The 25,568-nt window shown below is 41.9% G+C and overlaps 1 protein-coding gene across 3 annotated transcripts in view; it reads left to right on the top strand.

The window, feature by feature from the left end:
* Positions 1–25,568, top strand: part of nek1 (NIMA-related kinase 1) — a 173,904-nt gene that overhangs the window by 11,219 nt on the left and 137,117 nt on the right. For all 3 annotated transcript variants that reach the window (XM_059974106.1, XM_059974108.1, XM_059974107.1), the window contains exons 5-8: positions 1,296–1,379; positions 6,668–6,735; positions 12,714–12,800; positions 12,915–12,969. In XM_059974106.1, the coding sequence (XP_059830089.1) occupies positions 1,296–1,379; positions 6,668–6,735; positions 12,714–12,800; positions 12,915–12,969 (294 nt within the window). The remainder of the gene's footprint in view (positions 1–1,295; positions 1,380–6,667; positions 6,736–12,713; positions 12,801–12,914; positions 12,970–25,568) is intronic.

Genomic DNA, 25,568 nt, shown 5'->3' on the forward strand with positions numbered 1-25,568 from the left:
TCAGGAGAGACACGGGACTGCTGAGTGGCTTCAGCGGGTTAACTGTTCCTGAGCCATTTGGGGAATGTCCAGGTGACAAGTTTTGTTTCTAATTGTAAGTCTTCTCTATTCCAGGTAGATGTGAATTCAGTTATTAAATAGATTTGTGGCTGAGGTTGATGATTTTTTTAAATTATAGAGGAATTGGTGTTATGAAAATGAGGCAGGAAACAGGAGATGAGATGTCTTTCAAAGACTCCATGGGTAAAGGGGCTCTTAAAGCTACTACTGCTCCAGATTTTCAAAGTCAATTTATTATCAAAGTATGTATATATTACCATATACTACCTTGAGATTTATTTTCTTGCGGGCCTTTACAGGAAAATGAATACAATAGAACTTATGAACAATAAACAGGAAGAGTGGCCAACCACCAATGTGTAAAACACAAATTGTCCAAATAAACATGAGTTGTAGAATTCTTGAAAGTAAACCTGTAGGTTGTGGTGAGTGAAGTTATCCATGCTGGTTTGGGTGCCTGATGGTTGCAGGGAATGACTTTTCCTGAACCTGGTGGTGTGGGACTTGAGGCTCCTGTACCTCCATCCCAATGACAACAGTGAGAAGAGAGCATGGCCTTGATGGTGAGGGTCCATGATGATGAATACTGCTTTCTTGTGGCAGTGCTCCATGGAAATATGCTCAATGGTAGGGATGGCTTTGCCTTTGATGGACTCGGCTATATCCAGCACTTTTTGTAGGCTTTTCTTTTTCCATTCCTGGGCATTGGTGTTTCCATACCAGGCCATTAGGATACACTCCACTGTTTATCAATAGAAGGTTTTAATATTCTGAAACTTGTAAAATGGTTGCTATGGGACTCTGGAACTCTGTTTCATTATAATCATAATCTAATGAATATTATGTTTGTTGTTGGTGATAGTGTGTTTGGGATAGTTGGTTGTGAAGTAGTAGTATTTGCAGATTAGTGAAAAGTCCCATTAACTTTGAATAAAATATTTGCATATACATCTTTGGGACTGAAAAGTGACCACACTTGAATAGATTGTTGTTCCAGAGGTCTTCAGTAAACTGTAAAGTATTCCTGCACTTCTATATTCAAAATAAACTGCTCCTGAATCTCTAATAGTGATTTGTGTTAAAATAGAGATGTGAATGGTGATGTTAATCTGACAAATTCTACAGCAGTACATAAATGAGGTCTGCTCATTATCTTTTCAAGTGAAATATACTGTATGACTTTTAACGTCTGACCTGACTTGTACAAAAGTTTTACTGAATTTTTTTGTGACTAGATCCTGGATTGGTTTGTGCAAATTTGCTTGGCTTTGAAACATGTACATGATAGAAAGATTCTGCACAGGGATATAAAGTCACAGGTGAGCTTGTTAATTATTTTAGTTATGGAAATATTGGTTATGGAATAATAGTTATGGAAACACGATTGGTAACTCACTGTATCATTACTTGTAGATTGTATATTTTACTAGTTCATTGTGAGGAAGAAATTCCAGCTGTATATCCTGTTACATGAAGCTCTTGATCCACTAATGTCATTGAGTTGAACTGTTTAGTGTGGAATTTTTTTCTAAATATGATGGGTGGGAAAAAAAATCACATCAAATTTACAATGAATGTGATTTGTGTGCGGATGTTCTTTTTTGTATTATAACAATCCATATTTATGAAACACTTAAAAGTAAAATCCCTCTTTATTTTTTGGTAATGACAGCAGGTAAAACTTGATAAGCAAGGACAGATTTGATGATGCAAGCTTCTTGAAGTAACAAAGAGATATAGTGAGGGATTTGTGAAACTTACGGCCTTGATGGGGTGAGAGAGCTTTGTGGAAAAAGAACCAAAACTTCCCATGCTTGGGCCTTGAATTGATAAGAGTACATTACGTCACTACGTAGTGAAATGGTCAAGGCCTTGTAGGGATTTGGAACTGTTGACAAGAATTTAAAAATGTTGATCCTTTACTGGGAGCCTCCAGAGATCAGAAAGCATAGGGGGATAGCTAAGTGAGGTTTGATGAAAATTGGGACAAAGGTGGCAAGGTTTCAAATGAGCTCAAGTTCAGAGGTAATAGAAATTTGAAGGTTCCCTGAAAGTTTTGGGATAATTAATCTGGAGGTATAGGTGTGGATGAGTACTCCAGCAACAGATAATCCTAACGTAAAGGCAGAAGTGAGTGGAAAAAATGTTGTTAATGATTGCACTGGTGTATTCTGATATTAATAGCCTTGGGAAGAAATATACTGTTTAGTGAAACAGTCTTGTTTAGCAGGCTGCTAGCAGTAACATGCAGAGACTTGATATCTAGGCTGTGCTAATTGAGCTGCAGGCTGAGAGCAATGGCTCTGGTCTTCCCAGCTGTTGGATGGAGGAAATTATAGTTGATTGCAGGATTGGAGAGGTGGGGGTGCTTTTTTTCTTTAAAGAAAAGATCAATGATGGCTGAAGGAGAGAAGGTTAGAATCCGACAAGAGAAAATAGTCAATGTCAACCAAAATGATCCAGAGGGAAATTTGAGACAGAACAGTTGAGAGGTGATGGTTTCAGAACCACAAGTATTCACAGAGCAATTAATATTGTGGTGCTAATTTTGAAGGCATGTGAACTGTGTTTCATGAGCTAGGCAGTTTAGGAGAAGGCATGCAGTTAGATGGAAGCTATCCATATGACGAGAAAAGTACAAGTAGATTTCTCTGAGTGCAGTAATAAATCTCGGAGGAAGTCTGGTCCAAGCATTAGCGGATGATTAAGAATGAGGGGGATGCAGTTAATGGAATGGTCTTAATCTTTAATACAGAAGGCAATGTGTGCAAATACTGTGTCTCCGTCATTTCCATGTGGCCTCTTTAAGCTGTGCTCAGAAGAGAGGTGTGATAAGTTTTCTGTTGGTGTTTTGACTTGGCCTGGCTTGGTTAATTTCTCTTTGCCATTGTAAACTTGGCAAACATGTTGAATGGGTGAAGGAAAACACTGAAGAGCAGGGAGAAAGAAAAGTTGTGCTCACCTCTCATACCTTGTGTGTTTTCCAGATGTTGCAAAAATTTTCACAGCCAATAAATTTTACAAGGAAAATGTTCAATTCCTATTAAAAACTTGAAAGAAAATGTTTCTTTTCATGATCTCAGTGTGCTTTAAACTTTAACAATCAATGAAGTCATTTTGAAATGTAGTTCTGGTTAAATATCACTGGCATATGTTGTGAAATTTGTTGTTTTGCGCCACTAGTACATTGCAATAAATAATAATAATAAGTGCCATGATGGAGCTGGCTGACTTTATAATTTTCTGCAGCTTTTTCCAATCCTGTGTAGTGGCCTGTTCATACCACACGGAGATTCTACCAGATAGCATGTTCTCCAAGGTACATTTTGTGGTTCTCTTGGGGAGAACCCCAGGCATCAATTTCCACAAGTGTGATACCATTATAGCAGTGGAAAAAATGACCAGATATTTTGTCTTGATCATATTAGTAAAGGAATTTGTGTCACCTAGGAATCTGAGTTTGGTGTCCTTTATGTTTGCTAAAGTAGGCATTGATTTAGAACATAGAACATAGAATAGTACAGCACGTTACAGGCCCTTCATCCCACAATGTTGTGCTGACCCTCAAACCCTGCCTCACATATAACCCCCCAACCTTAAATTCCTCCATATACTTGTCTAGTAGACTCTTAAACTTCACTAGTGTGTCTGCCTCCACCACTGACTCAGGCAGTGCATTCCACGCACCAACCACTCTCTGAGTGAAAAACCTTCCTCTAATATCCCCCTTGAACTTAAAAGCCATGTCCTCTTGTACTGAGCAGTGGTGCCCTGGGGAAGAGGCGCTGGTTGTCCACTCTGTCTATTCCTCTTAATATCTTGTACACCTCTATCATGTCTCCTCTCATCCTCCTTCTCTCCAAAGAGTAAAGCCCTAGCTCCCTTAATCTCTGATCATAATCCATACTCTCTAAACCAGACAGCATTCTGGTAAATCTCCTCTGTACCCTTTCCAATGCACCAACATCCTTCCTATAGTGAGGTCCAAGAACAGATCCTTGTGGGACACCACTAATCACAACCCTCCAATCTGAATGTACTCCCTCCACCACAACCCTCTGCCTTCTGCAGGCAAGCCAATTCTGAATCCACCTGGCCAAACTTCCCTGGATCCCATGCCTTCTGACTTTCTGAATAAGCCTACTGTTTGGAACCTTGTCAAATGCCTTACTAAAATCCGTGTAGATCACATCCACTGCACTACCTTAATCTAATGCCTGGTCACCTCCTCAAAGAACTCTATCAGACTTGTTAGGCACGATCTGCCCTTCACAAAGCCATGTTGACTGTCCCTGATCAGACCAAGATTCTCTAAATGCCCATAGATCCTATCTCTAAGAATCTTTTCCAACAGCTTTCCCACCACAGACGTAAGGCTCACTGGTCTATAATTACCTGGACTATCCCTACTACCTTTTTTGAACAAGGGGACAACATTCGCCTCCCTCCAATCCTCCGGTACCATTCCTGTGGACAACGAGGACATAAAGATCCTAGCCAGAGGCTCAGCAATCTCTTCCCTCGCCTTGTGGAGCAGCCTGGAGAATATTCCGTCAGGCCCCGGGAACTTATCCATCCTAATGTATTTTAACAACTCCAACACCTCCTCTCCGTTAATATCAACATGCTCCAGAACATCAACCTCACTCATACTGTTCTCACCGTCATCAAGTTCCCTCTCATTAGTGAATACCGAAGAGAAATATTCATTGAGGACCTCGCTCACTTCCACAGCCTCCAGGCACATCTTCCCACTGTTATCTCTAATCAGTCCTACCTTCACTCCTGTCATCCTTTTTGTTCTTCACATATTCCTTTACCCTACTCGCCAATGCCTTCTCATGCCCCCTTCTTGCTCTTCTCAGCCCCTTCTTAAGTTCCTTTCTTGCTACCCTATATTCCTCAATAGACCCATCTGATCCTTGCTTCCTAAACCTCATGTGTGCTGCCTTCTTCCACCTGACTAGATTTTCCACCTCACTTGTCACTCATGGTTCCTTCACTCTACCATTCTTTATCTTCCTCACCGGGACAAATTTATCCCTAACTTCCTGCAAGAGATCCCTAAACATCGACCACATGTCCATAGTACATTTCCCGGCGAAAACATCATCCCAATTCACACCCGCAAGTTCTAGCCTTATAGCCTTGTAATTTGCCCTTCCCCAATTAAAAATTTTCTTGTCCTCTCTGATTCTATCCCTTTCCATGATAATGGTAAAGGTCAGGGAGCGATGATCACTATCCCCCAGATGCTCACCCACTGACAGATCTGTGACCTGTCCCGGTTCGTTACCTAATACTTGATCTAGTATGGCATTCCCCCTAGTCAGCCTGTCAACATACTGTGACAGGAATCCATCCTGGACACACTTAACAAATTCTGCCCCATCTAAACCTTTGGAACTAATCAAGTGCCAATCAATATTAGCGAAGTTAAAGTCACCCGTGATAACAACCGTGTTATTTTTGCACCTTTCCAAACTCTGCCTCCCAGTCTGCTCCTCGGTATCTCTGTTGCTACCAGGGGGCCTATAGAATACCCCCAGTAGAGTAACTGCTCCCTTCCTGTTCCCGACTTCCACCCATACTGACTCAAAAGAGGATCCTGCTACATTACCCACCCTTTCTGCAGCTGTAATAGTATCCCAATAGTATTGGTTTAATACTTCATCCAAGATGCTTCACCTCTGGTGCTGCACTCCACTGATGTTGCACTCAGTTGCCAATGTGTGTTATGTGTGTTGCTCTGGATTTTCAGTATCTGCAAAATCTGTTGTGTTTTATTACTATCCTGTGATATGAGTGTGGAGATAAAGATCTTGTCATTCCACATTCTAGATCTACTGCTGTAAGGAGAAAAAAAAGTATGGATAAATTCTGTTAGTGTAAGTTCAAGGAATGGAGTTGTATTTGAATTTTTAATTTAGTGTTCAGTATAAAAGACTAAAGTTATACATATTTATTTCCCCACCTTTTAGGGCAGTTGTGCAGTAGTCAGAACAAATTAAATTTTAGTTAATGCAAAAATTACTTGTATTTAAAAATAAATTTGTTTTTTCAAATGTCAGTGAAGTTTCTTATTTTTATAAATCTTATGGAAACTCATCATTTTTTAATATAAGGTTATTGGTTTTGGGTAAATGTGTCTTGTCCTATCGGTTTCTGTACCAAAATTAATGGGTACTTTTTAGCATTATTGCTTGGATAGTAACCTGTTAGTACAAGTAAACTGCCTGTTGCAGATCTAAACAGATTTCTGGTCCATTTTGATTTCAAGCATGAAGATTGGGTAGGTTCTTCAGAATAGCAGGTTATTCAGTCCACAAGGCTATGGAGTTTATAAAGACTCTCCACATCTCTAAAATAGCTAGAGACTTAATTGCAGTTTCAAAGTAGGATAGAGAATGTCGTTTCTTGTGTGGGGAGGAGAAAGTATTTTAATCACTGGACTCAGAATCCAATTCCTTGTAAGCTGCATCACATTGTTTTCATAGTATAACAAATTTTGTATATGTTCTGAATCCAAAAGTGTTTGCTTAAAACTGTAAACTAAAATGCTGTATTTTTTGCATAATAAGTCTCACACTTATTCCTTCTGACCCAGAATATCTTTCTAACCAAAGATGGGACGGTTCAGCTGGGAGATTTTGGAATAGCTAGAGTACTCAACAGGTAAAGTTTAAACTGTTTGAAAGGAAGCTTGATTTACAACTATTCCCTCTTTTGTTCATGTACCATTTGCAAGAGTATTGAACTGCCTTCATCCTTACTCAAAATAAAAAGACATTTATTTGTTGAACTTCAAGAATTACTTGAAATATATTCCTTTTGCTTGCATATTTTAATCAACAATGAAAGTCTTTCAAAAAGTGCATAATGTTTCAGCATCATTTTAATGTGGTTACATAAAAGTGAATTAGCAATAGCCTGCATTATGTTGTCTATTTTCAATATAGTTAGTGTGCTGAGGAGCTTCAGTGGAATGTTCTTTAGTGACATTCAGCACTGAACGAGGCAACTTCAGGACATGTGGCCATAAACCTGTTCAAAGGCTTAGTGGAGAGAGAAGAGTGGCAATTTTGGAAAAATGTGCAGTAGTAGTGTTTTATTTAAGGCATGACCATCAATGCCAGAGTTCCTAGGAGAGAATATCATACGAAAGAATGTTGTAATTGAAGAATATGGGGAGGATGACAGTGGAATTTTAGATTATCTTTGAAAAAGAGTGTGTTATAGATGTCTTTGTGTGCTCGCAGGCAGATAGATCGAGATCTGCTTAGTGTAGCAGAGGGAAAGATTGCTGTGGTTTTGATTTTAAAATAATGTTCTAATCTTTGGCCATAGAGGTGCCTGTTGATTGGAGGAGCGTAAATAAGACCTTAAGATATAGGAGCAGAATTTGGTTCATGGATTCTGCTCTGCGTTTCATCATGGCTGATCCATTTCCTTCTCAGCTCCAATCTCTTGTCTTCTCTCCATAACAATTCCTGCCCTGCCTAATCAAGAACCTTTGCCATAAATGTACCCAATGGAAAAGAAATTCTGAATGCAAAGATTAATCTAGTTAGAGAGGCAGGCATTGATCAGGATAGTCAGAAAGTATAAGGACAGATGCTCTGACAAATTTGATTCAGTTTTTTTCAGGTACTTAAAACTGGTTGTAGTTGACAGGGATTTCAGTAAATACTTTGACAAGGTCATAAATGGCAACTGGTCTAAAATGTAAAAACTAATATGATCCAGAGCAAGTTAGCAAATTTGATCTGAAATAATCTTGATTTTACAAGCAGGGAATGATTCTTGAAGGTAGCAACTGTCACTAGACAGGATGTAGAATAGAGATTATTGTACAATTATATAGAACATTACTACTTCTATGGTTGGGGTACCTACCAACTGTTGTTCCGATTACCATACCACAGGGTGGATGTTTCTGTACTGGTGAGGCTGCAGAGGAAATTCACAAGGATGTTGCTCCTGGGATGGAACATTTTTCAGCTATGAAGAGAGGCTGGAGAAGTGTGGATTTGTTTTCTTAGGGCCAGAGGAGGCTGGGGTGTCAGGTTGGGGGAGTGAATTGCTGATTGGTGTATTCAAGTTTAAGAATACCGTAGATGGTGCCAAGATTTTCTCCAGTAGCAGATATGTATAAAACTGCAGGTAATAGTTTAAGTGTTAGGAGATTTTGAGGTGTTATTTTCCCCTAATTCAATGTGATCAAAATTTAGAACTTGCTGTCTGAGGGGTTGGTGGGGGCGGGTACTCTGACAGCATTATTCATTTTAGATGAGCACTTGAACTATTCAGGCATGGAATGATTTGGGCTGACCATTGGAAAGTAGGATTAGTATACACTGGTAATTGATCACCAGCTTGTCAATAATGGACCAAAGAGCCTGTTTCCATAGAAACATAGAAAATGGGTGCAAGAGTAGGCCATTTGGCCCTTTGAGCCTGCACCGCCATTCAGTATGATCATGGCTGATCATCCAACTCAGAACCCTGTACCTGCTTTCTCTCCATACCCCCTGATCCCTTTAGCCACAAGGGCCATATCTAACTTCCTCTTAAATATAGCCAATGAACCGGCCTCAACTGTTTCCTGTGGCAGAGAATTCCACAGATTCACCACTCTCTATGTGAAGAAATTCTTCCTCATCTCGGTCCTAAAAGGCTTCCTCTTTATCCTTAAACTGTGACCCCTCGTTCTGGACTTTCCCAGCATCTGAAACAATCTTCCTGCATCTAGCCTGTCCAATCTCTTTAGAATTTTATATGTTTCAATAAGATCTCCCCTCAGTCTTCTAAATTCCTAGTCGATCCAGCCTTTCTTCATATGAAAGTCCTGCCATCCCAGGAATCAATCTGGTGAACCTTCTTTGTACTCCCTCTATGGCAAGAATGTCTTTCCTCAGATTAGGGGACCAAAACTGCGCACAATACTCCAGGTGCAGTCTCACCAAGGCCTTGTACAACTGCAGTAGAACCTCCCTGTTCCTGTACTCAAATCCTTTTGCTATGAATGCCAACATACCATTTGCCTTTTTCACCGCCTGCTGTACCTGCATGCCCACCTTCAATGACTGGTGTACAATGACACCCAGGTCTCATTGCACCTCCCCTTTTCCTAATCGGCCACAGTTCAGATAATAATATGTTTTCCTGTTCTTGCAACCAAAGTGGATAACCTCACACTTATCCACATTAAATTGCAGCTGCCATGAATTTGCCCACTCACCTAACCTATCCAAGTCACCCTGCATCCTCTTAGCATCCTCCTCACAGCTAATACCGCTGCCCAGCTTCGTGTCATCCGCAAACTTGGAGATGCTGCATTTAATTCCCTTGTCTAAATCATTAATATATATTGTAAACAACTGGGGTCCCAGCACTGAGCCTTGCGGTACCCCACTAGTCACTGACTGCCATTCTGAAAAAGTCCCGTTTACTCCCACTCTTTGCTTTCTGTCTGCCAACCAATTCTCTATCCACATCAATACCATACTCCCAATACTGTGTGCTTTAAGTTTGCACACTAATTTCCTGTGTGGGACCTTTGCAAAAGCCTTTTGAAAATCTAAATATACCACATCCACTGGCTCTCCCCTATTCACTCTACTAGTTACATCTTCAAAAAATTCTATAAGATTCATCAGACATGATTTTCCTTTCACAGATCCATGCTGACTTTGTCCGATGATTTCACCTCTTTCCAAATGTGCTGTTATCACATCTTTGATAACCGACTAGCATTTACCCCACCACCGATGTCAGACTAACCGGTCTATAATTCCCCGGTTTTTCTCTCCCTCCTTTTTTAAAAATTGGGGTTATATTAGCCACCCTCCAATCCTCAGGAACTAATCCAGAATCTAAGGAGTTTTGAAAAATTATGACTAATGCATCCAGTATTTCTTGGGCTACTTCCTTAAGCACTCTGGGATGCAGACCATCTGGCCCTGGGGATTTATCTGCCTTTAATCCCTTCAATTTACCTAACACCACTTCCCTACTAACATGTATTTCCCTCAGTTCCTCCATCTCACTAGACCCTCGGTCCCCTACTATTTCCAGAAGATTATTTATGTCCTCCTTAGTGAAGACAGAACCAAAGTAGTTATTCAATTGGTCTGCCATGTCTTTGTTCCCTATGATCAATTCACCTGTTTCTGACTGTAAAGGACCTACATTTGTCTTGACCAATCTTTTTCTTTTCACGTATCTATAAAAGCTTTTACAGTCAGTTTTTATGTTCCCTGCCAGCTTTCTCTCATAATCTTTTTTCCCTTTCCTTATTAAGCCCTTTGTCCTCCTCTGCTGGTCTCTGAATTTCTCCCAGTCCTCAGGTGTGCTGCTTTTTTTTGCTAATTTATATGTTTCTTCTTTGGACTTGATACTATCCCTAATTTCCCTTGTCAGCCACAGGTGCACTACCTTCCCTGATTTATTCTTTTGCCAAACTGGGATGAACAATTGTTGTAGTTCATCCATGCGATTTTTAAAAGCTTGCCATTGCATATCCACCATCAACCCTTTAAGTAACATTTGCCAGTCTATCTTAGCTAATTCACGTCTCATACCTTCAAAGTTACCCTTCTTTAAGTTCAGAACCTTTGTTTCTGAATTAACTATGTCACTCTCCATCTTAATGAAGAATTCCACCATATTATGGTCACTCTTACCCAAGGGGCCTCGCACGACAAGATTGCTAACTAATCCTTCCTCATTGCTCAATACCCAATCTAGAATGGCCTGCTCTCTAGTTGGTTCCTCGACATGTTGGTTCAGAAAACCATCTCGCATACATTCCAAGAAATCCTCTTCCTCAGCACCCTTACCAATTTGGTTCACCCAATCTATATGTAGATTGAAGTCACCAATTATAACTACTGTTCCTTTATTGCACGCATTTCTAAATTCCTGTTTAATGCCATCCCCAACCTCACTACTACTGTTAGGTGGCCTATACACAACTCCCACCAGCGTTTTCTGCCCCTTAGTGTTATGCAGCTCTACCCATATCGATTCCATATCCTCCAGGCTAATGTCCTTCCTTTCTATTGCGTTAATCTCCTCTCTAACCAGCAATGCTACCCCACCTCCTTTTCTTTCCTGTCTATCCTTCCTGAATATTGAATATCCCTGGATGTTGAGCTCCCATTCTTGGTCACCCTGGAGCCATGTGTGTGTGATCCCAACTATATCATATTCATTAATAACTATCTGCACATTCAATTCATCCACCTTGTTACGAATGCTCCTCGCATTGACACACAAAGCCTTCAGGCTTGTTTTTACAACTCTCTTAGCCCTTATACAATTATGTTGAAAAGTGGTCCTTTTTGCTTTTTGCCCTGGATTTGCCTGCCTGCCACTTTTACTTTTCACCTTACTACTTTTTGCTTCTACCCTCATTTTACACCCCTCCGTCTGTCTGCACTTGTTCCCATCCCCCTGCCACATTAGTTTAAAGCCTCCTGAATAGCAGTAGCAAATGCTCCCCCCAGGACATTGGTTCCAGTCCAGCCCAGGTGCAGACCGTCCTGTTTATACCAGTCCCACTTCCCCCAGAACTAGTTCCAATGCCCCAGAAATTTGAATCCCTCCCCCTTGCACCATTTTTCAAGCCACGTATTCATCTGAAATATCCTCCTATTTCTACTCTGACTAGCACATGGCACTGGTAGTAATCCAAAGATTATTACCTTTGTGGTCCTACTTTTTAGTTTATCTCCTAACTCCCTAAATTCACCTTGTAGGACCTCATCCCGTTTTTTACCTGCATCGTTGGTACCTATGTGCACCACGACTACTGGCTGTTCACCCTCCCATTCCAGAATGTCCTGCAACCGCTCAGAGACATCCTTGACCCTTCCACCAGGAAGGCAACATACCATCCTGGAGTCTCGTTTGCGGCAGCAGAAACACCTATCTATTCCCCTTGCAATTGAATCCCCTATCGCAATAGCTCTCCCACTCCTTTTCCTTCCCTCCTGTGCCATAGAGCCACCCATGGTGCCATGAACTCGGCTGCTGCTGCCTTCCCCTGATGAGACATCTCCCCCAACAGTATCCAAAACAGTATATCTCTTTAGGAGGGAGATGACCTCAGGGGATTCCTGCACTACCTGCCTACTGCTACGCTGTCTAGTGGCCACCCCTTCCCTTTCTGCCTGTGTAGCCTTTACCTGTGGTGTGGCCAACTCACAGAATGTGCTATTCACAACTTTCTCAGCATTGCAGATGCTCCAGTATGAATCCAATCGCAGCTCCAGACGCTCAATGCGGTCTGCCAGAAGCTGCAGCTGGACACACTTCCTGCACACATAGTCGTCAGGGACACTGGAAGTATCCCTGATTTCCCATCTTGTATCTTGGGGCAATGTGACTCCAAAGTATATGCCAAAAGCTAGCAAAATTTTGGAGAAGTGTCTGTATTTCAAATTCATTTGCGCTATTTACTCATAGCTCAGACTTGCAGGATTCAATTGAGAATGATTTGTATTATGCACAGTAATTGCACTCCCTCAAATTGCTACAATTAGGAAATATTAATGTTTGTTTTTAAATAGATTACTGCCACTTATAAAATGGCAAAGGGAAATTATATTACATTTACAACAATATTAATATTGTTGATTTCCTTACAGCACCGTGGAGCTGGCACGCACTTGCATTGGCACACCATACTACTTGTCCCCAGAAATATGTGAAAATAAGCCGTACAACAACAAAAGGTACAATTGATCGTTTTGACTTTTTGTAGCATTATAGTAAGTCAATATCATTCTTTGTATTTGTTTTACTGGAGATGAATAATTATTGATTGATACCTTAATTCATGTGTCTAGTGATATTTGGGCATTGGGCTGCGTCCTATATGAGATGTGTACCCTCAAACATGCTGTAAGTACTTTTCCTTTCATTTTTAAATCTGTCAATCCATGGCATTGAAATTTAAATTTGGTCCTGGCTGAAGGTGATAGCATTCTCTGTGAAATCATTTGGTTGGTTTGCAACTTTGATATTAATGATTGCAGTTCAACAGTTTCAACCTGTTTGTAATCAAGCTGCCAGAGAGGTCACAGGGCTGACTTGAGGTTTAAATAGGCAGATTAAAAAGATCGATTCTCAGTGCTAAAGCAGAGGCAAACTGTTGTGAATCTGACGAGCGAGGTTTGCTTCTGATGTATTTCATAAGAAAGAATTTGAAATCCATCCTTGTAAGATAACCTTGTCAAAATATCTGACCAAACATACTAATCTGAACGTCTTTGGAATGTGGGAGGAAACTGGAACACTCAGAGGAAACCCACGTGGCTATACAGAGAACATACAAACTCCTTACAGACAGTGGCAGGAATTGAACCTGGTGCGCTGGCACTGTCGAGTGTTATGTTGACCACTATGCTACCAGCTTAAATGTTTTGGAAGTGGAATCTTTAGCAATCAAATAAAATAAGCAAACAGGTGAAGAAAGAGCATCAACTGGGGGATATTTAAGAGATAATTAGAAACTTAATCCAGGTGAACTGGTTAGAATAATCAACAAAATAATAGCTACACAATTGGAATTCAGCAAGATGATTTAGATGACGAGATATGAACATATCAATGAAGGTTGCTTAGCTAAAGCTTCTTTGATGTGAAGTGAGGCAAATCTAAATTAAAATCTTGGTTGAATAAAAATGTTCTGTTTATTGACTACAACTAAGTCTTTAACACAATTATTCCTACAGTTCTGATTGAAAAGGTCCAGAACCTGTAACTGTAACTGTAATCTGTAACTGGATCCTCGACTTACAAATTGAAAGACTACAACCTGAGTAATATCTCCACCTTGTTGATAGTCAACACTGGCAGACCTCGGGGATGTCTGCTTAGCCCATTGCTCTACTCTCTCTGCACCCATGACTATGTTGCCAGGCCCAGCTCAAATGCTGTTGACACAACTATTGTTGGCAGAAATTCAGATGGTGATATGAGGGCATACAGGCCAAGATGTATCAGTTAGTTTGAGTGGTGTCACAGCAATAACCTTGCACTCAACATTAGTAAGACCGAAGAATTGATTGTGGACTTCAGAAAGTTTAAAACAAGGAATCACACACAAGTCTTCATCAGGGGATTAGAAGTGGAATGGGTGAGCAGTTTCAAAATCCTGGGTGTCATCATCTCTGAGGATCTATCCTGGGTCCAACATATAGATGCATTTATAAAGAATGCACGGCAGCAGCTCTATTTCATGAGGAGTTTGAGGAGATTTGCGATGTCACAAAAAACACTCACTAATTTCTACAGATGTACTGTGGGGAACATTCCTGTCTAGTATGGGGGTGGGAGGGGAGGGCAGCTGTACAGAATTGAAATAAGCTGCAGGGAGTTGAGAACTTAATCAGCTCCATGATGGGCACTAACCTCAGTATCCAGGTGCGATACTTCAAGGAGCGATGCCTCAAAAAGGCAATATCCATCTTTAAGGACCCCCACCATCCAGCACATGCCTTCTTCTCATTGCTACCATTGGAAAGGAGGTACAGGAGCTGAAGCTAGACACTAGAATACTACAGCACAGTACAGGCCCTTCGGCCCTCAATGTTGTGTGCTGGCCCATATATTCCTTAAAAAAGTACTAAACCCATATTACCCCTTAACCATTTCATCCATGTGCCTGTCCAAGAGGCTCTTCAATACCCTTAATGTTTTAGCCTCCACCACCATCCCTGGCAAGTCATGCCAGACACTCACAACCCTCTGTGGTGGAAAAAAAACAACTTAACCCTGATGCCTCCCCTAAACTTCCCTCCCTTATCTATGTACATATGCCCTCTGGTGTTTGCTATTCGTGCCCTGGGAAACAGATACTGGCTATCCACCCTATCTATGTCTCTCATAATCTTGAAGACCTCTATCAAGTCCCCTCTCGTCCTTCTATGCTCCAAACAGAAATGTCCCAGCTCTGCTAACCTTGCCTCATAGGACTTGTTTTCCAATCCAGACAGCATCCTGGTAGATCTCCTCTGCGTCCTCTCCATAGCTTCCACATCCTTCCTATAATGAGGTGACCAGAATTGAACACAATACTCTTAAGTGTGGTCTTACCAGAGATTTATAGAGTTGCAACATGACCTCTCTACTCTTGCACTCAATCCCCCTATTAATGAAGCCTAGCATCCCATAGGCCTTCTTAACTATCCTATCAACCTGTACAGCGACCTTGAGGGATGTATTGATTTGAACCCCAAAGTCCCTCTATTCATCCATACTCTTAAGTAACCAACCATTAACCCTGTACTTAGCCTTCTGGTTTGTCCTTCCAAAACGCACCACCTCACACTTATCCGGATTGAACTCCATCTGCCACTTTTCTGCCCAACTCTGCATCCTTTCTATATCCTCTTATAACCTTTGACAACTGACAGCTCGATCACAACTCCTCCAATCTTTGTGTCATCTGCAAACTTACTCATCCATCCTTCCGCCTCATCATCCAGGTCATTTATGCCACAGTCAATGATTCAGGAACAGCTTCAATCCATCTGCTATCCAATTTCTGAATCAACATTGAACTCATGAACATTACCTCATCACTTTTATTTTTGCACGAATTAGTTAATTTAACTCTTTAATATATGTATTACGTGTATTTCCTGTAATTCAGATTTCTCTCTATTGTTATGTACTGCATTGTATTGCTGCTGAAAAGACAACAAATTTCACAACATATGCCGGTGACGTTAAACCTGATTCTGAAATAGAAAATTATCTTCTGCACATATTGAAGTGTTTGAATGGAATAGTGATTTAAAGATGGCATTGAAAATGAGGAATCTACAATAGTTTGCATGAAGATTGTGATGATGAATGAATTCATAATTTGTAAATGGATGAGGATACATTGTCTAGCCGGTAGTTAAGGCTTATAAATGCGTACCTGAGAAGATGAAATTGTCAATCTCATCAATTGTTAATGCCTTTGGTATTCTGTAATTGGCTTTGCAATTCAAAGTATGAAATAATTAATCAAGCAGTTCATCTTAAGATCATAAATGTATTGCAAGTAGAAAGTGTTATTCTGATCCTGTCCATTATAGCTCCTTTAATGGACTAAGTCATGTGATTAGATTTGGGGGGTACAATAGTGCAGCTGGTTGAGTAATTGCATTTCAGCTTTGTGACCCAGGATCAGTCCAGATTCCCAGTGCTGTCTGAAAGGAGTATGTCTATTTTTTTTCATTTGACTGCTTATAACTCCGGCATTTTCTCCATAAATTTAGAATGCAAAAGGACTGCAGGTTGTTAATTAATTGGGCATACTAAATTTCCCTGAGCATTTAAAGGTGAGTGGTAGAATCAGGAAAATGTTGATGGGATAATATGGAAAATGAAAATGGGATTCGTATGGAGTTAATAAAAATAACTCGTACATCCTGGGCAAAAAGAACTAAAAGTGTTCTGTGACTTGGTGTTGAACAAAATATCTTGAACTATAACTTGAAAAATGTTAAAAAACATAAATGGAGTGAATTTTTCTTTTGTAACTTGTGTATGCATTAAAGAAAAAATGTTTAAAAACTGTTGTTCAAACATCTGTAGATAGGAGCAGAGTTAATGCTTCAGGCTGAAAAATTCATTAATTTAATCTGGCAACTTAGTTCAAAGATCAAGGAAAAGAGAAAAAGCAAGTTAGATTGAAATTGCAGAGAGGATAAGACAAGGTAATTCATTCATGTAGAAAAAAAGATTGAATTATGAAATGAAATGAAATAGAATAATGGTATCTTATTTAAAAAGAAATCTACCCCCACTACCAAAATTAGCTGGCTGGTGAAAGAAAACCTTACCATATAATATTATAAAATGATGGCTGAGAACCGTACTTTAAAAACAGTACAAAGATTATGAAAATAACTCAGAAAGGGTCCCCATAACATTAGAAAATCATGTTAAGAATCAGAAATTGAACAACGAATCTTCTCCAGATCAAGGCATAGCATAACTTCAGATAGCCATTGAAGATGAGTGGGTGGGGCAGCCTCCTACCACTTGAGCAAGATCGCCCTCCTGGCCATAAGAGACAGAAAGGCCAAAACCCACAAATTAGATGGCTTCAGTTTTGTAATACTATCCTCAACAATACCAAACATGGCACTCAAGGGATTGGGCTTAAAACTAACATTGAAAGGTGCAGAAAAAGTTTAAAATACATCTTTCCAAAATTGTTCAAGGCTTGGACATGTCCAAAACATATGAATTAGTGTGGCCACTCCATTGGTACACCTATCACAGTAGGGGGAAATACCTGCGTAGAAACGAGAGAGCTTGTCTTTAGACATGAGCTCTATGTACCACTTTGAATTGTAATAAAGAATGACGAGCACATAATGATGAAGAGTTAATCAATTTAAAAATAATCTTCCAGCTCTCTTCAGATATGAAAATCTGTAAATCCTTTTCCCAGTCTCCTTTAATTTGATCTAAAGAGGCTTTTTCAGTCCCAACAGCAGACCGTAAAATTTGATGTGGACTACAAATTACAACAGGAAATTGAAAAGGCTTGCTAGAAGGGCAGTGTTATGATAATTATGGGGGATTTTAACATGCGAGTAGATTGGGAAAATCAGGTCAGTACTGCATCTCAAGAGAGAGAATTTGTAGAATGTCTACTAGATGGCTTTTTAGAACAGCTTGTTGTTGGGCCCACTAGGGGATCGTCTGTACTGGATTAGGTATTGTGTAATGAACCAGAGGTGATTAGAGAGATTGAGGTGAAGGAACCCTTAGGAGGCAGTGATCATAACATGATTGAGTTCACTGTGAAATTTGAGAAAGAGAAGCCGAAATCTGATGTGTAGATATTTCAGTGGAGTAAAGGAAATTACAGTGGCATGAGAGAGGAACTGGCCAAGGTTGACTGGAAAGGGACATTAGCGGGAAGAACAGCAGAGCAGCAGTGGCTGGAGTTTATGCGAGAAGTGAGGAAGGTGCAAGACAGATATATTCTAAAAAAGAAGAAATTTTCGAATGGTAAAAGGATGCAACCGTGGCTGACGAGAAGTCAAAGCCAAAGTAAAAGCAAAGGAGAGGGCATACAAGGAAGTGAAAATTAGTGGGAAGACAAAGGATTGGGAAGTTTTTAAAAGCTTACAAAAGGAAACTAAGAAGGTCATTAAGAGGGAAAAGGGGAACTATGAAAGGAAGCTAGCAAGTACAGTCGGCCCTCCTTATCCTTGAGGGATTGGTTCCGTGACCCTGGCGGATACCAAAATTCACGGATGCTCAAGTCCCTGATTCAACCTGTCTTAATGCGGTGGACCTTAGGACCCAGCGGAACCTTATTTAACTTGTCTCAGTGTGGCGGACATTAGGACCTGGTGGCAGAGCTCTGAATCCGCAGTGTTTCTGTTCATGAAAATAATCACGATAACGATTGAAAATAAAGTGAAAATAATAAAGCGATCGGAAAGAGGTGAAATGCCATCGGTCATTGGAAAAACATTAGGCCACGTCAGTCAACGATCGGAACAATTTTAAAGGATAAAGTGAGAAAGGCTGTGCCCCGATGAAAGCTACAATTATTATGAAGCAATGCAGTGGTTTAATTATTGGGTTTTGGGGTTTTGGGTTTTTGATCGTCCACATCAACCCAGCACAGTGGAGAGCGCACTCCATAGCGATCTGTCACTAGATCAAACTCGGGAACTTCCTGAGCCCAGCGCTGAAACATACGTTCTTAAGTGTTTTATATGCATGGAAAGGTAAAGTATATACTATATACAAAGACAAACATTTGACTAACTGACGCTAAATAATACCGGATGTACCTGTTCTGACTTACTTAGTAAGAGAACTTACTATTTTTTTTATCCCGATCCACAATAACTCACGCACATCCTCTCGTATACTTTAAATCATCTCTAGATTAGAGATACCAAATACAATGTAAATGCTATGTACAATAGTTGTTATACTGCATTGTTTAGGGAATAATGACAATAATGAATAAAATCTGTACATGCTCAAACAACAATTGCTGGAAGAGCACTTGCAGGTTTTCGCGACTTGCGGTTGGTTGAATTCGCGGATGCGGAATTCACGGATAAGGAGGGCTAACTAATGTCAAAGAGGATACTAAAAGCTTTTTCAAGTATATAAAGAGTAAAAGACAGGTGAGAGTAGATATAAGACTGATAGAAAATGATGCTGGAGAAATTGTAATGGGAGATAAGGAGATGGCGGAGGAACTGAACGAGTATTTTGCATCAGTCTTCACTGAGGAAGACATCAGCAGTATGCCGGACATTCAAGGGTGTCAGGGAAGAGAAGTGTGTGCAGTCACCATTACGACAGAGAAAGTACTCAGGAAGCTGAATAGTCTAAGGGTAGATAAATCTCCCGGACCAGATGGAATGCACCGTCATGTTCTGAAGGAAGTAGCAGTGGAGATTGCAGAGGCATTAGCAATGACCTTTCAAAAGTCAACAGATTCTGGCCTGGTTCCAGAGGACTAGAAGATTGCAAATGTCACTCTGTTATTTAAGAAGGGGGCAAGGAAACAAAAAGGAAATTATAGACCTGTTAGCTTGATATCAGTGGTTGGGAAGTTGTTGGAGTTGATTGTCAAGGATGAGGTTACGGAGTACCTGGAGGCATATGACAAGATAGGCCGAACTCAGCATGGTTTCCTTAAAGGAAAATCCTGTCTGACAAACCTGTTGCAATTTTTTGAGGAAATTACAAGTAGGCTAGACAAGGGAGATGCAGTGGATGTTGTGTATTTGGATTTTCAGAAGGCCTTTGACAAGGTTGGGCACATGAGGCTGCTAAACAAGTTAAAAGCCCATGGAATTATGGGAAAGTTCCATTCGCGGATAGAGCGTTGGCTGATTGGCAGTAAACAGAGAGTGGGAATAAAGGGATCCCATTTTGGTTGGCTGCCGGTTACCGGTTGTGTTCCACAGGGCTCTGTGTTGGGGCTGCTTCTTTTTATGTTGTATATCAGCAATTTGGATTATGGAACTTTGTGGCTAAATTTGCTGATGATACAAAGATAGGTGGAGGGGCCAGTAGTGCTGAGGAAACAGAGAGTCTGCAGAGAGACTTGGATAGATTGGGGGAATGGGCAAAGAAGTGGAAATTGAATACAATGTGGGAAAGTGTGTGGTCATGCACTTTGGTAGAAGAAATAAATGGGCAGACTATTATTTAAATGGGGAAAGAATTCAAAGTTCTGAGATGCAATGGGACTTGGGAGTCCTCATTCAGGATACCCTTAAGGATTGAAGGGCGCCACTTCAGAACAGAGATGCAAAGAAATTTCTTCAGCCAGGGGGTGGTGAATCTGTGGAATTTGTTGCCACGGGCGGCAGTGGAGGCCAAGTCATTGGGTGTATTTAAGGCAGAGATTGATAGGTATTTGAGTTGCCAGGGCATCAAAGGTTATGGTGAGAAGGCGGGGGAGTGGGATTAAATGGGAGATTGGATCAGCTCATGATAAAATGGCAGAGCAGACTCGATGGGCCGAATGGCCGACTTCTGCTCTTTTGCCTTATGGTAAATGTAAGATATTGAACCGTTGTCAAAGGGTTTCAGATTAAAAATTGTATCTATTATATTCTTATCTGGACTTGTAGGAAATGTATGTCGTTGTGATCTTAAAAAATCTCTAATCTGTAAGTATCAAAAACAGTGAGTATTGGAAAGGTTAAATTTCATTGAAAGTTGCACAAAAGAAGAACGGTTTCCTTCAGCAAACAAATCCTGAAATCGTCTAATACCCAATCTATCCCATTCTTTAAAAGATAGGTCAATTGAAGATGGTTTATAAAAACAATTAGAAAAGATGGGGCTCAAGAGGGAGAATCTCAATAAACCAAAATGTTTTCTAAACTGTAACCACCACATTGTCAGTTAGTTTATTAAAAGATAAAGGAAGCGAGGATCCAAGAAATAATGGAAAATTTCATAAGAGTTGACTTCCAAAGAAACCCATATAGGGCAATTCACATGGTTAATGTAATATATCCAGAACGTAATATTCAGTATATTAACTGCCCAATTATGTAACCTAAAATTGGGTAAGGCAAAGCCTCCATTCTGTTTGGTTTTTTGAAAGTGAGATTTATTCAAGGTTTTTTATTCTTCCATATATAGGAAGAAAGAATTGAACCCAAAGAGTCAAAAAAAGATTTTGGAATAAAAACAGGCACAGCTTAAAAGTGTATAAATTTAGGTAAGATATTCATTTTAATAGAATTAATTTGGCCAATCAGTGATAAAGAGAGAGGTGACCAATTAGAAAGTTTTTTTTAATGTAATTCATTAAAGTTAAAAATTTTTCCTTAAATAAATCTTTAATTCTTAGTAATTGTTACTCCTAAATACTTAAATTGTTTTCTTAAAATTTTAAAAGGAAGGTTAATATCAGTTGGTATTAAATTATTTAAAGGAAACAGTTTACTCTTATGTAAATTTAATTTATATCCTGAGAACTGACTAAAATTAGTCAGTAAATGGAACACAAATGATAAAGAGGTTGTAACATTGGATATAAAAAGCAGTAAGCCATCAGTACAGAGTGACACTTTATGGATAGTACCTCTCCTTAAAATACCAGTAATCTCTTTTGTTACGTACTCGTGACACGTGACAGTGGTACCCTTGTCACGTGACTGGGGTTGAAGCTATACTGGACTTGAGGTAATGGTCTTGTGATGGTGGAGTGACGTCATTTTCCTGCCAGTAGAGGTCATGTGACAGTTTTTTTTTACAGGGTATAAAAGGAGGACCCCTCCCTGTGAGGAAGGGCAGTTCGTGGCTGGATTTGCCATGTTGACTTCATGCCACTGCGTGATTTAATGTGATGACGCAGTTTAGTTGAAAGATGAAGTTTTATCTAATGCCTAAAGTTTAAAAGGTCATTGCCAGCAGTTTTTTTTTTACAATACTGCTAGTTGAGAATCAGTGGAGAGTGAAGATCGGAGTTCGGGAGATAGAAGATTGAGGAGAATCGATTTCGACGGTGAAACGAGTTCGACCTTGTTTGATACTTATTCGGAAGGAATTCGTTGACTGTTCTCGTGTTAATCCCTGCGAAATAGCAGAAAGGATAGAGGACAGTGTTGTAAAGGAAAGGTCAGTGCCTTTAAGCCGTTTCATTTGTCCATCTCCGTAAATTCTTCGTGGGAAAAGTTCGATTTGGGAACCGAAGCAACACGATGTGAAAGAGAATTTAAATCGTCTTAAAAAGTCTCTCCCTTAAATGGACTGTGAGCATTTTGAACTTTTGGCAATACTACTTTGAAGAACTGTTTTTGCAACATCGCTTTAAGAACTGTTTAAGCTGCCGCACAGCAGCTGATTTCCGGTTACGTTAGTGATTTGTTTACTTTTGGGGGGGGTTTGTTTTCAGTGTTTAATAAACATGTTATTTGTTATAAAAACCCTTGCCTAACTCATATATTTATTGTTGCCTGAATCCGTAACACTTTAGACTCTCGAAAAGCAATTGCTAAGGGTTCTAATGCCTAATCAAAAAGCAGAGGGCTCAAAGGACAACCTTGTCTAGTTTCACGTTGGAGTTTAAAGTTTTTAGAATTCTGAAGATTAGTGAGAACCCAAGGTGGAGGGGAATAAATAAATTAATTTAATCCAATTAATAAAATTAGGTCTGTGGCGGCCCACACACGCGGGACTCGAACCGCTATCGGGAGCCACGGGCAGACACGCGGTAGCACATTTGGAACTACCCACTCGGGGCAGACCTTCCGGGGAAGTCTGACATCATGTCCGCCCCGCAGGTCACAGGGGCCCAAGGGAGGGGAGATATAAGCGTGCGATTTTGAATCAGTAAAGGCATTCTGAGTTCAGCTCTCTCTGCCTCCGTGTGTTTCTTTGGTAGCGCATTGCGCACGACTACATTGGTGACCTGACGTTCCAGATGGCATCTGGAGCCGGTGACTCAGCGACCAGCCACGAGTTTGAGCAACTCGCACAGCGCGGTCTCTCTGAAGCTCCCGACTTTCTGGGCCACTCGGCCCCACGTTTGGTTGGAGCAGGCTGAGGCCCAGTTAGATATCAGAGACATTGCAGCCAACGCCACGCGGTACTACTACGTGGTCAGCACGCTCAACCAGGAGACGGCAGGCCAGATCATCGACTTCCTACGCCAGCCACCAATGGAGGACAGGTACACTAAGCTTAAGGCGCTCCTGATCCGTACCTTCGGGCTCTCCCGCTGCGAACGGGCCGCGCGGCTCCCACACATGGACAGCCTGAGCAACCGCACTTCATCCGAGCTCATGAATGATATGCTGGCGCTCATGGACGCCATAAGCCGTGCCTTTTATTTGAACAGTTGTTCCTCGAGCAAATGCCAGAGGACATTCGCCGCCTCCTCGTGAGTGAGGATTTCAGCGATCCATTCTGGGTCACGGCTAAAGCAGACATCCTCTGGCTGAGCAAGCAATGTGGAGCAGCTTCCATTGGCCTAGCCACGATCACTCGCCCCAAAGCCCAGGCCCTGCAACCGAAGCTGTCGAGACCCCCAGGGGAAAAAGGCGAAAGTTTGGAACAATGGTGTTTCTATCACCAAAGATGGGGCTCAGGCGCACGCCACTGCCGTCCCCCATGTGCTTTTCCGGGAAAAGCTGGGACCAGCCATTGCTAATGGCTATGACGACTGGCCTCTGAGACAGCCTCATGGGACTGGCACTCTGGGCGGTGCTTCCTGGTAGACACTGGGGCCGAAGTCAGTGTACCCCCCCCCCCCCACCGAACATGGACACTCGTAACGTGGTCCCAGGCCTCGAACTCACTGCTGTAAATGGCACCAGTATTTGGACGTACGGCCTGCAAACTATCTCACTGCATTTCGGGTCCAGCCGTTTCACTTGGACTTTCACGTTGGCAGCGGTGTCACAGCCACTACTGGGGCAGATTTCTTACGAGCCAACTGCCTCCTGGTTGACCTAAAAGGCCAGCGTTTGATCCCAGTTTTTCCAGCTTGGAGAAGCCAAGCTACTGGCCCTCCACCTGGATTCCGTGACTGTCTCGGGTAACAAATTCACCAGGGTGTTGGTGGAATTCCCCAACGTAGTCACCCCGCAGTTCTCCACAGTCGACCCCAAGCAGAGCGTGCAGCATCACATCCCCACGCAAGGACCGCTGCTGCACGCCTGTGCTCGTAGGCTCCCATCTGACAAGCTCCAACTCGCCAAGGAGGAGTTCCGTAAGATGGAAGAGATGGGAATCGCACGCCGCTCAGACAGCCCTTGGGCATCCTTGCTGAACAAAGTGCCCTCGTCCGCAGGAGGATGGAAGCCCCGCAGAGACTACAGAAGGCTCAACAACACCACAACTGCTGACAGATACCTGGTACCCCACATCCAGGACTTCACGGCGAACCTGCATGGAGTGACCATCTTTTCCTTAATCAACCTGGTCAGGGGATGCCATCAGATCCCAGTGCACCCCAATGACATGCCCAAGACAGCCCTCATCACCCCATTTGGCTTATTCGAATTCCTGAGGATGCCTTTCGGACTCAAGAATGCAGCCCAAACTTTCTAAAGGCTCATGGACTCGGCGGGGCGCAGCCTGTATTTCGTTTTCATTTACTTGGACGATATCTTGGTGGCCAGCAGTTCGCACCAAGAGCACATGGCACATTTGCGCCAGCTCTGCCAACACCTGAGTGACCACGAACTGGCAATCAATCTGGTGAAGTGCCAGTTCGGGCTGACGGAGATCGACTTCTTGGGTCACAGAGTCGACCAACATGGCGCATTTCCCCTACTGGACAAGGTCCAGGCCATCCCCAAGCCCAGCACAGTCAAGGGGCTGCAGAAGTTTGTAGGGATGGTTAACTTTTATCATCGGTTCATGCCAGCGGTGGCACGCATCATGAGACGCTTGTTCAGCCTGATGGCCAGCAAGGCCAAAGAACTGGCATAGGACGCGGAGTCCACGGAGGTGTTCGAGCAGACCAAGGAGGCACTGGCAAAGGTGGCCCTCCTAGTGCACCCGAGAGTCGATGTACCCATGGCACCCACAGTCGACGCTTCCAACACGGCAGTCTGCAGAGACCTGGAGCAGCTCGTTGAGGACCAGTGGCGACCACTCGCTTTCTTCAGTCGGCACCTACAGCCACCAGAGGTGAAGTACAGTGCTTTCGACAGAGTTGCTAGCGCTCTGCCTGGCTGTCCGGCATTTCCGGTACTTCCTCGAGGGAAGGGAGTTCACCGTGTGTACAGACCACAAGCCCCTCACCTTCGCATTGGCCAAGGTATCTGACCCATGGTTGGCTCAACAGCAGAGGAACCTGTCCTTTATTTCAGAATTCACCACGGACGTCCGCCACATCGCAGGGAGGAACAGCGTCGTCACTGACACACTGTCTCGCCCCTGCCTCCACTCAGTAGGCATATCATCCTCAGGAATAGACTATGCAACACTGGCAGAAGCACAACGGTCGGACACCGAGATCGTGGCTTACCGCACCGCTT

The sequence above is a fragment of the Hypanus sabinus genome, chromosome 7 (assembly GCF_030144855.1).
Source record: "Hypanus sabinus isolate sHypSab1 chromosome 7, sHypSab1.hap1, whole genome shotgun sequence".
Classification (NCBI taxonomy): Eukaryota; Metazoa; Chordata; class Chondrichthyes; order Myliobatiformes; family Dasyatidae; genus Hypanus; species Hypanus sabinus.